Here is a 15,212-nt window from a genome sequence, read left to right as displayed (position 1 = left end):
CAAGAGGCGAATTTTCAAGGAAACGGTGGTGGCAGTGCGGTGCCGGCGGATGGGCCACAGGGTGTCACTGTTACTCTTGGCAAATGAAGGAAGATGCTCAAATAGACCCGTGTGATCCATAAACATTGCAATACCACCGAGGTGGCTTCTGGAAGTATTTAACAATGTTATGAGCTGTGACAACAAAACAAACCCCCAACAAAACAAAACACGCCAAAACATTCTAAAGACATCCCTCTGTACAATTGCAGTAAAGGCATCTGTTTACTCAAGAAAATAATATCTGAGGATAATTGTGCTGGTCCTTTAGACACTGAGAGAGGAATGCTGAGTGGGGACCAAAGCTCCTGGCTACCTTTTTCATAGAATCATAGAATCATAGAATTGGCTGGGTTGGAAGGGACCTCAGAGCTCATCAAGTCCAACCCTTGATCCACTCCCACTGCAGTTCCCAGCCCATGGCACTGAGTGCCACATCCAGGCTCTTTTGAAATATCTCCAGGGATGGAGAATCCACCCCTTCCCTGGGCAGCCCATTCCAATGGCTGATCACCCTCTCCAGAAAGAAATTCTTTCTAATGTCCAACCTAAACCTCCCCTGGCACAACTTGAGACCTCTTGTGCCCTCTTGTCTTGCTGAGAGTTGCCTGGGAAAAGAGCCCAACCCCCTCCGGCTCCAACCTCCTTTCAGGGAGTTGGAGAGAGTGATGAGGTCTCCCCTGAGCCTCCTCTTCTCCAGCCTCAACACCCCCAGCTCCCTCAGCCTCTCCTCATAGGAGAAGAGCCTGGAGAAGAGGAGGCTCAGGGGAGACCTCATCACTCTCTACAACTCCCTGAAAGGAGGTTGGAGCCAGGGGGGGGTTGGGCTCTTTTCCCAGGCAACTCTCAGCAAGACAAGAGGGCACGGTCTCAAGTTGTGCTGGGGGAGTGCTTTCTGTCAGCAAAACTTTTCTCAACACAAAGCATAAAATAAGACAAACTCTCAAATCCAGAAAAAAGAAAAAAAAGGGCAGTTCTTCCAAAGCATAAGATATTACATGAAGCAAAGCTCAAAAGAGCAAGATGCATTTCACACTGATCATCTCAGGATGTTGCAGACATGCAGAAGGGGTTCCTCTCCCAGCACTGCTTCCCACTCCAATACTGACTTTGACTCAAAGACCACAGGATAATCCAAGCAGTTAAAACCAGACAAAGCTCAGGGCCTAGCACAGAAAGCTGCTTTCAGTCCATGCAAGGATTATCTTGATAAGTCATCCCGTGAAATAACCACAAACACTGCAAAATCTGTGGGACTGCCATAACTTTTGCTGCTGGGTGAAAAAATGTTCTAAACTCAGCAGAGCACTGGGGACGTGTACCAAACCAGGATCTGGTTTGAGAAGAAAACTGAAGAAGTAACTGTCAGAATACAGAAAGCCTGAACTGTGTGAGAGGATGAATAGGAACTGCTGGTGTGAGAGAAGAGAGGAGAAAGCAGCTTTGCTTTTTGTGGAGTAAGAGGAATGAAAATAACACCCTTATACTGCTGCACATACTCCAAACTGTTCCTCTCATTAAACCTGACTTCAGTTTCTGCAAAGGGTCATTTTCAAACACCACTGCAGTAAATAGGCTTCCATTATATGCAGCTGAAGTTGAAACAGACTATAAATGAAGCCAGATTTTATTGACTCTGCTGTCTCATCCTTGTGCTATCATTTCCCAATGATATCAAGACTATGATTCAGGCATACACCTTGCTGGGTGGTCTTTGTGATCTTGCAATCTTCATTAATAACTTCAAGGCTTCAGTAATTGCACATTAGAACATATATATATCTGTATACATAAGGCTGGATTTCCATGCTTCACTAATGTCATTTCAGTGTATTGCAAATATGTTACATAAACCATGAAATTCAAGGAAGGTATAACAACTCAAAGTAGAGCTTGCAAAATTCAAATAACTGAAAACAATGGAAGTTAAAACATTTTATACTACTGCCATCCTTTGAAAAGATAACTGTTAATCTGTTTACTACTATAAATAATAAATAGCATTTACTTTACTAAGATCTTTCTGTGATCTTTGTATCTTACACAAGTTTGAATATGTGAAGTGCTGTGATTCAATTCCACATACACTTCCCTAAAATGCACATGGCAGCTCACAGGATGTAGTAAACTGCTTGCTTACCTCTTTACATGTCTAACGTTTTATGCTGCAAAACAAAAGATTGCTGCTTTATGGGATGGCCTTCTGGTATCTTGCAACATTAATAGCAATACCTCAACCATTACTTAATAGTTTGAGTTTTTAGTTATCATGAACTAATAAGACAAAAAAAATATTAGTGCAATATTATCATCACTTATTTGTAGTAATGTATCTCCATTATCCAGAGTGGAGGGAGACTAGAAAATGCATATACTACCAAGAAACAGAGCCCAGTGGTGGGATAGTGGATCTTCCTGATTGATTTTGGACTACTTTGGGCCCATTATCTATAAATTCACACCCTTTATTTCAATAAACTACCCAGTAGTATATCAATTCTTTACAATCATTAGGTTGCCCTGGCTGCAGTATGCCCACACCACATTAAATCAAAAAAATAACATGGGAAAAATGAGGAGGAAATTATTATTCTTTCCTTAAAGCTCTACTGCTGCCTCATGTCATTCTTCTCAGGTGAAGGCAGGCAGGACACGTGTCTGCAAAACCTGACAGCTCTAGAAAGGATTTCAACAGGTAGGAAGGACTCGGGGAAGTCATACAAATTATTTTGCTGTGTCAAAAGATCATTCCTTATGGACAGCAGCTGTTAAGACAAATCCATTACCCAAGGCAAAACCAGAGATGCAGCTGAGTGGGAGTCTGCTGGAGATAGGCTGGGACTGCCTGACCCTTGTGCACCCAAAAATGTTCAGGAATTCCATGTGGCAACCACGGCATTATTAAAATAAGCCCTCCTCCACCTGTATGACTACTGCCTAATTCCCAACAAAGCATAATAAAGGAGGCAAAACTCCAAAAAAAGGAGGCAGTTGCCTGTCTTCTTCTAAGATCTAAGTCCAAGCAGAGACCAGAGACCCTCATACATTCCATTATGATGATGAAGCTCCTCTTGCTTGTCACTGGACCTTAAAAGAGTTTTCATCAAGCTGATCAGGGAAAGACTATATTCAAGGTGAGACTTAACAGGGACAAGAATGGAATTGTCTATACTACAGCAAGGTGTTCACATCTGCTAATAGCAATGGAATTTTCTGGTATTAACAAGAGAGCAGCAAGATTCTCACTAAGCAGATATTTTAGTCCCCATTTAGAGGCTTAATGAGAACTAAATAAAATCCACAGCAATGCTCCTTTGAGAGCCTTTTGCTTCATCAACAGTCAGAGAAAAAGGAAAGGCCTGTTGGAACAGTGGCAGAGGATCTGATTCTATATTATGATTCTGTATTTAAAAAGAGCCTGGATGTGGCACTCAGTGCCATGGGCTGGGAACTGCAGTGGGAGTGGATCAAGGGTTGGACTTGATGATCTCTGAGGTCCCTTCCAACCCAGCCCATTCTATGATTCTATGATTCTATGATCTGGCTCTCACATTCTCAGGGTCTTCTCAGCCCAAAGTCATGCAGTATGATTGATGGCAAATCATAAACAAACTCAACTGTTTTTTGCACCCTTGCTCACAGAAGCACAGTGTGGTCAATACTGAAATGTTTACACATATTTATATGTGACATCTAAAAGACATCTTGTATTTTGCATCTAAACAAATCTGGAGCTTCATGCATGATGAACCTGGTTTTCCAATGAGTGTAAGACGTATTTCAAATGCTTCTCTCATGTGGGATGTATCAGACACCTTTCTGTGAGTGTGGTTTCAATAATACTATTATAGTATAGTATCACATAACTGCTTGTATTCATGCTAAGGCTTCTTGTGACAATCTGCCATCAGCCAAATCACTATCTTCTTGAAAGGTACAAAAAATAAATAAATTAAATAGAGAAGCATTAATGGAGTTAGTGCAAAAGAGAAAATGTGTGGTTCTTTACAGTATAAAAGTAATGAAACGGTCTAGTTCTGGCAAACAAAGACCAATTTGATACCCTAGTTTGGTGCCAGTAGAAAACAAAACCATTGCAATATAGCATTCCAGACAAGTAATGACCTTTTGTACTGTGCTGACTTTTTTTCCTTCACTCGAGGCAATTAAATTAATATATTGCTGGAGTCTGTCTATCCATCATATTTAATTCACCTGCTACTGAACTTGATGGTTTTGAGCTCCCAGAAGCTGAAGGACCCTTTGTAAATAGACATCCCTGCTGCACATTAGTTACATCTTAGTACACCAACACCATTTGGTTGTGTAATAAAATAATGATCAGTTTTACAATATCCTTTTTAGACAGGGATTATAACAACTGAAGTTAAAGGAAATCTCGTGCCATTAATTTAAATAATCTCTCAAGATTACACAGCAAAGCTATGACACAGAGAGCAGGTAACAATCATTACTAGTTCCCTCTCACCAGTAGTACCCCCTTACCCTTCCTCAGACATCAAACTTGCAATGATACCATGGCAGTAAATAAATGCTATTTATACAAAGCTTAAAGCTTGAGAGTTTTATAAATGAGTATGTGGGAAGCATCGTGGAATATCAACTGATAGTTAATATTTTAATTGCTGCTTCTTTGCACTTTGGGCAACTTTGATTGTGGCTATTTGCAAAGAATTTCAAAGCTCAGGATTCAGTGTTACACTTCCAGAAATTTCATAAATAGCATTATGCTAAAAAAAAAAAACCAAACAAAAATCCAACCAAAACAAACAAACAAGCCCCAAACCAAACCAAAAAACCCCAAACCTTATGACGAGGAAATCTTCTGGTTCCCGGGGGAAAGAATCGTTTTTAAAGACAGTAATAATTTTTTTTACTTATCAAAAGAACAGGTTCTTTGATTTGTCTTACAAAGTATTCAAGAAGGAAAATGCTTCTGTCCCAATTTCCCAAACCACACAGAGGTCCTTCAGAAATGTCAGGGAAATTATTCTACATAGGATAATCTGCAGTTTGAAATAACACAAAATATATCACTATCATAGTAATAGCACCAGGTACTTACATCATACACATAAACATGCCTTGGAACCAAGACTCAATTCCACCAGTAATACAGGCATCAATTTGCATGATCCTACAGCTTTCCTCATTTTCTATTTCTATTTCCTCATATTCTATTTTCTATTAGGTAGTCCAGACAGAAAGGACTGATGCCTTTGGAACACGGAGGGAGATGTCCTGGTTTGGGCCAGGATAAAGGTGATTTTCTGTCTTGTATTTTTGCTTTTTGCTAAGTCTCTTGTAAGTAGTTGCACTTGCTGAAATTAACAGCAAGTTTCTCAGACAGTGTCTGCTTCTAGGACTGATAACACTTGATGTTTATAGTTACTGCTAGAGACTGGTGTGCAGAGCCAAGGACACTGCTCAGCTCTGAAGAAAACATAAAGAGGTCCCACCTGCATCCCTCCTTTGGGGAGGAACGGACAAGATAGATGCCAGAATTGACCAAACAGAGTATTCCATCCCATATACGTCATCCTCAGTATAAATTTGAGGGATCACGAGGGCCAAGCCAGATTTCCTGATTTCCAGCTTCCAGCTGCCTGCCCTTCCTGCCTTTCCTGCTTCCCTTCCTTCACCCAGCATCCTGGAAGGATTCCATCCCTTCCTCTGCCTGTGCTCCTGATCCGTGCCAGCCCATATCTGTGTGTTCTGCCTCCAGTTCCCAACTGCTGCTGACTCCAGGATTCCAGCCTGGACTTTCCCAGGGCTGCCCTGCAGCCTCGGGGGTGACGTGAGAGCTATTGGGGGAAAGGGAGGAGGAACGTGGGATCCATTTTCTTGTATATTTGTATATATTTATTAATTTTTCCTATTTATCATTACTGTTTCATTAAAGTTGTGTAGTTTAGTTTCCAACCCATAAGTCTCTCTCCCTTATTCTCTCTCCTTTCTTATCAGGGAGGAGAGAGAGATTAATAGAGAGCATCTGTTACTCAGTTTAATTGCTGGGCCAGTGTTAAACCCTGACAGGAGAGAAACATTTAAGCCCTGCATACATTTCCAGTATTTTTTCATGGTTTAGCCTTGGGAGGCTCTCCACCTGCTTACTACTCTCCTCACAGAGCCCACTCCAACTTTTCCACATGTACCCCACTTGTATGAAACTGGGGATCTTGTGGGTTAGTATGGCAGCTTTGTGTGAAGCTGGGTTCCCTTTGTTAGCTCCTCTTCAGAAAAGCAAAGGATTTCCAGTTCAATTACATAGCTCAAGATAACATCAGGAAGATGCAATTAACTCCTGTAGGCTCTAGCAAGATGTTCAAAGACAAAAATTCAAAATTTACCTGGCTATCATCCTCTTCTACCTTGCTTGGTGTCTTAGCCTTGTGAGTTACACAATGATATTCTTGTTTTCTTCATGGTCTGTGCAGTCCCTGTTGAAGAAACTGGATGCACTGAATGTATCTCAGTCCCCACTGGGTTATAAATTACAGAAGTACATTTCTCAAATAATTAATCTGAATGTGTGTTTGCACCACCAACAAGATACTCTAAAAATCTTCAGACTTCACTAAAAAGTGGAAAAAACCAGCAGACCAGCAGTTTTCTAATTACTCAGTTTTTTAACAAAGAAAATGTTGTATTTCAGAGAGAGGAAAAACAACTCTTTCTTCCTCCTCAAAGGAAGCTTGCCACTTCCTCCCAAAAACTAGAAAAATTTTACAATGAAACTGGAATTTGGGGCTGAATCTGGCAATCTCATGCAGAGATCTGCTACACAGGATTCAGGAAGCAGCAGAAAACTCAAAGCAGCTCAGAACCCATTAGGGAATCAGAACAACTTAGTGGAGTGACTCAACTTCAAACCAGGTCGACAGTGAGGAAAATGTGTTACTGCCAAACTGCTGCTCAGTGACCTGTCAGGATCACACTGACAAGTTAGTTACCAGTCCTCTGTCACTAGGAAAATACCCTAAAGACATCAGCAGGAACTTAGCACCTGTGCTTGGCTTACATAAGACACATTCAGCTGATCTCCACTCTGCAAGAGATATTTGGGAGAACTGGGTTCTTGTAACACATTTAAATGAGGATTCCTGGGCTTTGACATTCAGAACTTTCCAAATCAACCATTTAAATAAGTTTGTCACACAATGTTCAAACTTGAAATGTTACAATGAAAACATATTATAGGGTAAAATTTTCAAAAACATTCTGGTGATTTATTATTTATTTTATTCCTAAGAATAAAATACAGCTGCCTACTTAGAGAACTGCTCTCAGGCATAGAAACTCATTGGGTTCCCATAAGACTTAAGCTCCCAGGTGATAAGAATCTCTTTAAATAGCATGACAAGGGCTCCAAATCAACTGCAGTGCTTCTGAAAACTGTGCTGGTAACATATTCTATCTTCTGATCATCATCACGTGGTGCTTTCTAACATCTTTCTCAGCAACATGGGCAGTGGAATTGAGCACACCCTCAGCAAGCTTGCTGATGGCATCAAGAGATAATGGCTTTGAACTGTAAAAGGGGAGCTTTAGGTTAGACATTAGGAAGAAATTTTTTAATGGGAGGGTGGTGAGAGACTGGCACAGGTTGCCCAGGGAAATTGTGGATGTCTCATCTCTGGGAGTGTTCAAGGCCAGGTTAGATGGGGCTTGGAGAAACTTGGTCTAGTTGGAGGTGTCCTTGCCCATGGCAGGGGGGTTGGAACTAGGTGATCTTTAAGGTCCCATTCTATGAATTTGTGAAAACATTCAAATGTTTGGGTTGCAAAAATCAGCACCACAGACAATGAATCAGCAAACTGATAAATTATTACTTAAAATATTCAAGCCATCTCAGCTACTTAGAAGCTATGCTTGCAGCCTGGCATTAGCAATGCCATGGCTGCCTCTGACCTGTCAAATTGCATTATCTTCATAATTAAGTGAGAATCCAGAATAACAATTTTGACTGTGATAAAAAGGTAATCTTGAACTACAGCCATTAGAGATACCCACAGCATTTTCACTTAGGCATCCTAAAGGATTTACTAGGAGCAATAGCTTTAATTGAAAATTAAGATTCATATATAGCAAAACCAGACAAATCTCTGAAAGTTTAGTTTCATTAAAAGAGGTTGGTATCCAAGAACTTCTGGTTAAAAAATTAAGTTGAAATACAAAAACCAGAAAGATTCAAATAAGCTCCCATAAATTTCTTGGTTTATTTGTCTGGCTTAAGTAACTGTGATAATTTTTCTTATGCTCTAATAAAATACCAAATGGATCTAATTCGATAGCAATAGAATTACAAAAGAAGGGATTTGGCCTCTTGTATCTGCACTAGCAAGACACACAGAAGGAAGTCCCAAAGCTGTGTGAAGCAAGATTCTCTCTGAATGTGAGAACACATTCCAAGTATGTTGATCTAATTGGTAGACAAATTGTAGGTCAGATTTTTGCTTCATTTTTATCTTTTCTACTTCATTTTTATCTTCTCTTTTATCTTACAGTTAGTCATTAAAATAACCAGTAGTCCTGCAAAACAAATGCTAAATGAGATACCTGAAAGACTACCCAATCTTCAAAAATCCTCCAACCTAATTAAAATCACTGAATAAAACAGGCAGTTCCTTCTTCTCTTTACTTTATGGCTCCATTCTCCTTTTTATCCACCTCATTGTCATACTAAAATGAAGTTTTAGAGAAAAAGGTCCATAATAATTTTATGAACTCACTCTGGTCTTTTAAATCTAGTTCAAGAAAAAACACACTGAAAACAATTTGCATTCGCTCATGCCTAACAAAACCCTTTTGATGTTACTAGAAATCAGGGGAGTTTTATTTTGAGAACTATCACTAAAATCAAAGGCAGGTTTATTACTGGAAATGTCTTTCCTCTGTGCATGTGCCTATTTTCATTGCTACCACACAGCTTGCTCATAAAATGTTTACTTCAGATATCTGTGCTGGGACCATTAGTCAGGCATTTATTCTGTCAGGTTCTTCAGTGCTGTGGAGATGAATCACATATGACTGAGGGCTATATTTCCATGTATTGCTTAAATATCCAACAATAACACACTCATTCATACAACTACACCACCCTCACTCTGGTGATGAGCCCAGCTCCCTGGCACCAGCTCTTCAGAAAGGTCTCATTTGAGGGGGCTTACACACAGGGCTTTAAACTTGCTTTTTCACTTTCATTTACAGCAGCCAGAGTGCACTCCTCTGGCTCCTGATTTTTGCTGCTGACACTTAGTACCCCCACTCGTAGTCACTGGCTTCACAGCTGATGTGATGAGCAGCCTGGCTGGTCTTCTTTTACACCAGGAATGAGTAGGGAAAAGTCCCACGCACTTTGTCACAAACTGTAACAGCAGAAATTCAGCTGGAAGAGGGATTCACTGCTCCCCCACACTTGGCTGTTTCAGCAAGCCCAGGAGCCAGCAGACTCTTTCTGCTGCTGACATTTGCTGTGTTTGGAAAGCCAGAGCATGGGCTGCTCGGGGCTGTGCTGCCTGTGTGGAGAAACCTGGCCTGTGTTCTGAACATGGCAAACCTGCAGCTGGCCTTCCTCAGCACTTTGAACACACAGTACCCGAGGCTGTATCTCTCTGTCTAGGGGATCCAGATAAAATAGATCTAGTACTTGGAATTATTTGTAGTGAAATTTCCATCAAAACGTTTATTTAAAGTAGTTTTAGTTCCTCCCTCAGGAGGAACTCTTCACTCGTCCTCAGTAAAAAAATCTGGTAGCTCCTTTGAGAGTTCCCTTGAGTCCAGTAAGGAATTTCAGTTTGAAAATCTCACTGCTTCCAAAGAATCCGTGTCCTTCAAATATTCTGTATGCTGGCAAAAATAATTACTCATTCTTGTTTCCATTCTCTGCATGCTACCATTTGCAGCACTTTCCTTAAAGGAGTTGTCACCAGCTGTTTGGAAACAAACAGAGGTTTTTCCCTGAGCCAGGACTGGGAGTTCTGCAGAGCTGAGAGTGATGAATTCCTCCCCACTCACCGTGGCATTTGCCCTTCTGTAGCCTGTAGATACCAGTGTGCTGTGCCAGTACAAAGGATGCAGTTATAGAGAAAGAACAAGGTCTCATTTAAAGTAGAAGATGATATATGATGTTTGTTGTTCCATAGGCTCAAAAGGTATCAACTTCACCTTCGCTTGTGATTTGTTAAAACAAATCATGCGTGGATTGGACTGATTTACTTCAGAAGTGATACTGAGACTTTGCAGAAGAAGCTGGGAAGGAATATCCCAGAATTCTGGTTTTATGCAATGTAAGAAATACAGTTGTAAATTTGCAGTCCATGCATTCCAAGATAAAAATGCAGAGACCTGAAAAAAAATATCTTTCTCCTCTCAGCCTTATTAAAAATGTCTATATTTGATGAAGCAAAACTTAACCATTAGAATTCTAAAGGACAAAATTCAGTATTCACAAGAAGAGTGTACCCCAACTTCTTGTCATTTTAGAAATCTTATCTGTAGAAATTTGCCTTTGTAAGACTGATCTGTTTCATACACCCTGCCTCAATTTTAACTCCAAAGTTTAAATGAATTTGCTCTCAGCTTCGATACATCATTATTTAGCATTGCCAGGAAAAAAGTCACATTTTAAACATTCCTGTGCTTGAAAGGACTAGAGCTTAGCTTTATAGTGGAAGACTTTATTAGAAGAGATCAAATGACCACTTTTGTGAACTTCTTGTTAGTTATTTAAATTGTGGCAGATGCTAATTACTTCAGCAAAGAAAAATTTCTAGCGTGTTGCTCTAGGACAAGATAAATAAGGTTGATGTTCAGATGTTTATAGATGAGAATCTGTTGAAACTGCAGGACTAATATGCAGATTTCTTGTCAACTTTAATTAGCTTCCATGAACCCTAAATTATGCAGTTATTTTAAACTAACCAGGGTGAAAAAAAGCAGCTTTGCTAACTTTTTTGTTCACACTCATGAAAAAACATGGCAAAGTGAATCTGTAATCCTGTGAATAAATGCCAAGCCCCAGAATGACAAAATTACTCAGAAGGATCTGAAAGAGGCTAAAATGAGAGGAACAAATAATTCCTTACAGAGAAATCAAAGGGGAAATGTGCTAAGCATGACGTAAATGAAAACCTGTAATACTTTTTGACAGAGAAAAGCCCCCACGGGGTAGATATGCTGAGAAATCACTACAGTTACTTCATTTGAGATACTTCATTCACATTATCACAGTGGTATTACCACTGTTTAATAATTATGCTCACACTTTAATGTGAGTGTATGCAAGCAGTAATAAAAGACAAGAATGAATTCTGAAAGGTGTTGGCATGATAGAAATTATCATGGGCCCTACTCACTCAGGGCCTCTGTCCTAGAACAGAGCCCTGGGGACCTCAGGCTGTGCATCCTTCTACTGGGCTTTCACTGCTGCCTGTGCCTTCACCACCCAGGTGAGGCAGCAGCCAACAAAGCAATGTGCAGGGAAAAAAATGAGCCAACAGTAGAGGTCAGCCATGAACTGTAGATTTCCTCTCCAGATTTCTTGCCCGAACAATTTATGCTGTTTACAGCCAGAAAGATCTGGGGCACCTGTGCCAAAACAGCAGTGTATAACAAGAGCAGGAGGAAAGAAAGTAAATTTCCTACCCAAAACGAGACAAGGCAAAAATCCAGATACTAAGAGCACTGCCACGGGAGGGCTGCAGTACAAATGGATTTTCTGTGAGTAACACAGCTCCCCTAGCAACTCACTCCTGCCTGCTAGCTGGTCCAAAAAGGTCAACATCTCACAGGAAAAAAACCTCATAAAACAAAAAAGAGAAATAATAAACGGAATCTACATGGATTATTAAAAGGAACACCTGAGAACTTGGACAGTGTATGCCCCCATATCAGCTAAGCCCTGGCTTTTGGAGAGTTACCACGGTCATTTCATGGCTTCCAAAACTACCCCTTGGAAAAGCCATTGGACATGCTGGCTCGTTTGAAAAGGGGAATGTTTCAGTCCTCCTGTACATTATGGCTGGAACATGATGCACCAGTGTGCTGGCCTACTCAGTTTGCCCCCAGTTTCACCCAGTTCTGTGCTCAACACTTAAAAATATTTAAATAGTGGCTACATAAATAAGGTCAGTGCTTCAGCCGAAACAGATTTCCTGGATTTTTAAAGCTGAGAATTAACATGGACAAATCTGCTGTTTGCTGGGCTATTTGAAAAACAAGCATTCAGTTACCCCTTGCAAATGAGGACACTTCAATACCATTCTGCCTTACATGCAGCTGCCTAGGACATTCATTTATTGCAGCAGCTAGATTTGAAGGGCAGGGCTTTGGACTGAAAGAAATAACCCACCCACGGTCTCAAAAACGTGCTTAAAGTTGCAAATGGGAATCAAACAATCAACAAAATGCACTGTATTTTCTAGGCCTGTTTTCCAACTGTGGCGCATTATACCTCCACCTGTCAGGAGCTCAGACATTATTTTACTCAGTCATGGGTTTGTCAACACTAAACACAACACATTTCAGCCAGGGCTGCTTTTCCATATCCAGAAAAACATCTAGCACCTGAGCCCCCTAGCCCTGTATCTCTGCTGGGGATTTAACAGCCATGTGTACAACATCATTTTGCCCATCTCCCTCCTCCCAAAAACATGACCAAAGCCGAATTCCTGTCTAGGGCCAGCAAGAACTGGCCCTGCCCTGGATCCTCACTCTGGTTGCTTTCCCCCTTGCAGCTTCCCCTCTCGGCCCAGCCAGTGGTATCCTGCCCGGGGATAACTGCTGCCCTTTGACTAATTCACGCCTTCCACAGCAGCAGCTGCTGCTGATGGCAAAGGAGAATGACCGAGCTCTCGGTTGCAGAGGGGAGCTGTGCGGGCAGCTTCCCGCCGCTCGTTCTGCCCTTTGGCTTTCCGGTTACCGCGGGCAGGGTGCTTGTCCTACGGCGCCCGGGCACGCCGGCTGCTCTGCCGGGACCGGGGCGGGCAGGGCTGGCTGCCGACCCCGCCAGGAGCAGCCTCGGCTCCCGGTGACTCCGTCCCGCGGGCAGGGAGGGCCGGAGCCCCGCCGCACCCGGAGCGCTGCGGGAGGGCGTCAGCTGGCGGGGCTCGGGGAGGGCTGCGGGGGGCGGCTGCCCAGCAGGGAGGGGGCTGCCCCCGCTCTCGTCTCTATAATGCCGGGGCCGCTCTGCCCACCGCACCGCATCCCTCCGGCTGCCGTAACAGCCTGCGAGAGGGTCCACTCCCTCCCCTCCGGCCCGGGGACGCTCAAGGATTAGGGAAGGAAGGGAAATCCATCAGGCGGAGAGGCAGGACGCGGAGGCGGGCCGTCAGCATCCCTCCGCTCCGCCCGAGCCGGCAGCGCCGTAGGGCGAGCTCCGGTGCGGTCGCAGGAAGGGACCGAGCTGCCGCAGGTCCCCGGGGCGCCGGCGGCTCCCAGGGGCCCGGATCAGCGGTTCGGCGCCGGCCCGCGCCTCTCGGGGCTGGCGGGGCTGGACGGCGGGAGAAGCCGCTGCTGCTGTCACCCTGCCTCGCCGCGCTGGGTCTCCCGGAATGGGCCTCCAGGAGCTGGCGGTGTGGCTGCTCGCCACGGCGGGGCTCGTACGCGGTGAGTGAACGCCGAGCTCCGCGGGCAGCCGGGGCGGCATGCGGGCGGGCGGGATGCTCCTCGGCACGGCGGGTCCTCGGCCCTCGCCATCCCTTCCCCCGCAGCCCTCTCTCTCCCCACACATGGACGCTGCGGCGGGGGCATGTCCCGGGCCGCTCGGCGGGCTTGCCAGCGCTGGGAGCTGCTGGGAAGGGACATGGGAGACGGACAGAGCAATGGGGAGGGGACCAAACTCCGTCAAGGCACTTAAATGGTGGCTGCTTTAGGACAGACGCTGTGGCTTTCTGTGAGGGGCAGTTCCGGACTAGAAAATAAGAGGGAAGAGAAAAGTCTGTTTGGAGTGGGGACAGGGAGGTCTCTAATCCAGGGGACCTGTTCCTTCCCTGACCCAGATTTCCTTTCTTTCTAAGACTGCCTGGTCTACTCTGCTCCATCCAAGTGGACGTGCTCTCTCCCTAGAAAAACGGCAGAATAAAAACCCTCCCTGGATTAGAGGTGTAAAAAGGACATAAATCCCTGAATATTATCATGTATATTAATGCAGTGTTTACCATCCCTGCTAGGAATCCCAGACCTTCCCTGGTTTATTTGTAGCTGCATGAGCAGAGAAGAAAACAGAGAGTACTTTCCCCAAAGAGTTCTCAGTATGAAGCAGTCTGAGAGCAGGATTCAGTCTAACCTGTGGCCATTTTTCTCCCACTGACTTGCTGATGCCCTCTGCCATATCGATGTTCTGCTTTTCTGGTTAAGGCTAAGCCAGGACAGGTGTCAAAATACAGGTGGTGTGTTTCCTCTTCATCACTTCTCACTGCTGGGCCAAAGGGTGCCTATACTGACAAAGCATCATTAGTATTTAGAATTCATCACTCCTGGCCAGCCAAGAAATGATCAAACAGGGAATCTCCCTTACAGGCAGGAATGAAAAGAAAGAGTGATACATTTGTGTTAAGATTTTGCTGTAGTAGCTAATGAACTATCACTATAATTACAGTGCCATCTTTCTGGGAACACAGCAGGTAAAATAAGAGATACATAATATCTGACAGCAGGAAAAGAGCATCTGTCCCAGCTTTACTTTCTGATATAGATTCCTAATTATTTATCTATCTATTCCTGTGCCTAAAGAGTCCCTGCAAGGAGAGTTCCAAAGGAAGCTTTACAAAGAGCTGCTGAAAAATTACAACCCCCTGGAGAGACCAGTTGCGAATGACTCCCAGCCACTCACTGTCTATTTCACCCTCAGCCTCATGCAGATCATGGATGTGGTGAGTCTCTAACCATCTAGGAAAGTATTTCCTTAAAAGGGTGAATTTTTCCAAAGGAAGGCACTACAAGATATTGGAAAGCACAAATAATTCAAGACACAACACCGAATTTTAAAGATGTAAACTTAAAAGTAAAGGTTGCCTTTTTCTTTCTATCTTGTCAGCATTTCCCAACCTTCTTAGCCTTATGAAATATTTAAAGTAAAGCTCAGAGTGCATACTTTGCCTTTTGAATCCTTAACAGTGCTTAGAACAAGAGATCTGGTCGAGGGGGGGATG

The 15,212-nt window shown here is 43.2% G+C and overlaps 2 protein-coding genes across 2 annotated transcripts in view; one reads left to right on the top strand and one right to left on the bottom strand.

Annotated features, from left to right (window-relative positions):
* The window catches only part of MYO1E (myosin IE), a 236,796-nt gene that overhangs the window by 115,126 nt on the left and 106,458 nt on the right, over nucleotides 1-15,212 (bottom strand). The gene's annotated exons all lie outside the window — the stretch shown is intronic.
* CHRNA7 (cholinergic receptor nicotinic alpha 7 subunit) overlaps nucleotides 13,432-15,212 on the top strand; it is a 37,811-nt gene continuing 36,030 nt past the window's right edge. The window contains exons 1-2 of the mRNA XM_071755034.1: nucleotides 13,432-13,668; nucleotides 14,794-14,933. Of these exons, the coding sequence (XP_071611135.1) occupies nucleotides 13,614-13,668; nucleotides 14,794-14,933 (195 nt within the window). The 5' untranslated portion in view covers nucleotides 13,432-13,613. The remainder of the gene's footprint in view (nucleotides 13,669-14,793; nucleotides 14,934-15,212) is intronic.

The sequence above is a fragment of the Heliangelus exortis genome, chromosome 11, assembly GCF_036169615.1.
Source record: "Heliangelus exortis chromosome 11, bHelExo1.hap1, whole genome shotgun sequence".
NCBI lineage: Eukaryota > Metazoa > Chordata > Aves > Apodiformes > Trochilidae > Heliangelus > Heliangelus exortis.
Note: the sequence above shows the minus strand (reverse complement) of the source record. Positions and strands in the feature narration are given on the sequence as shown.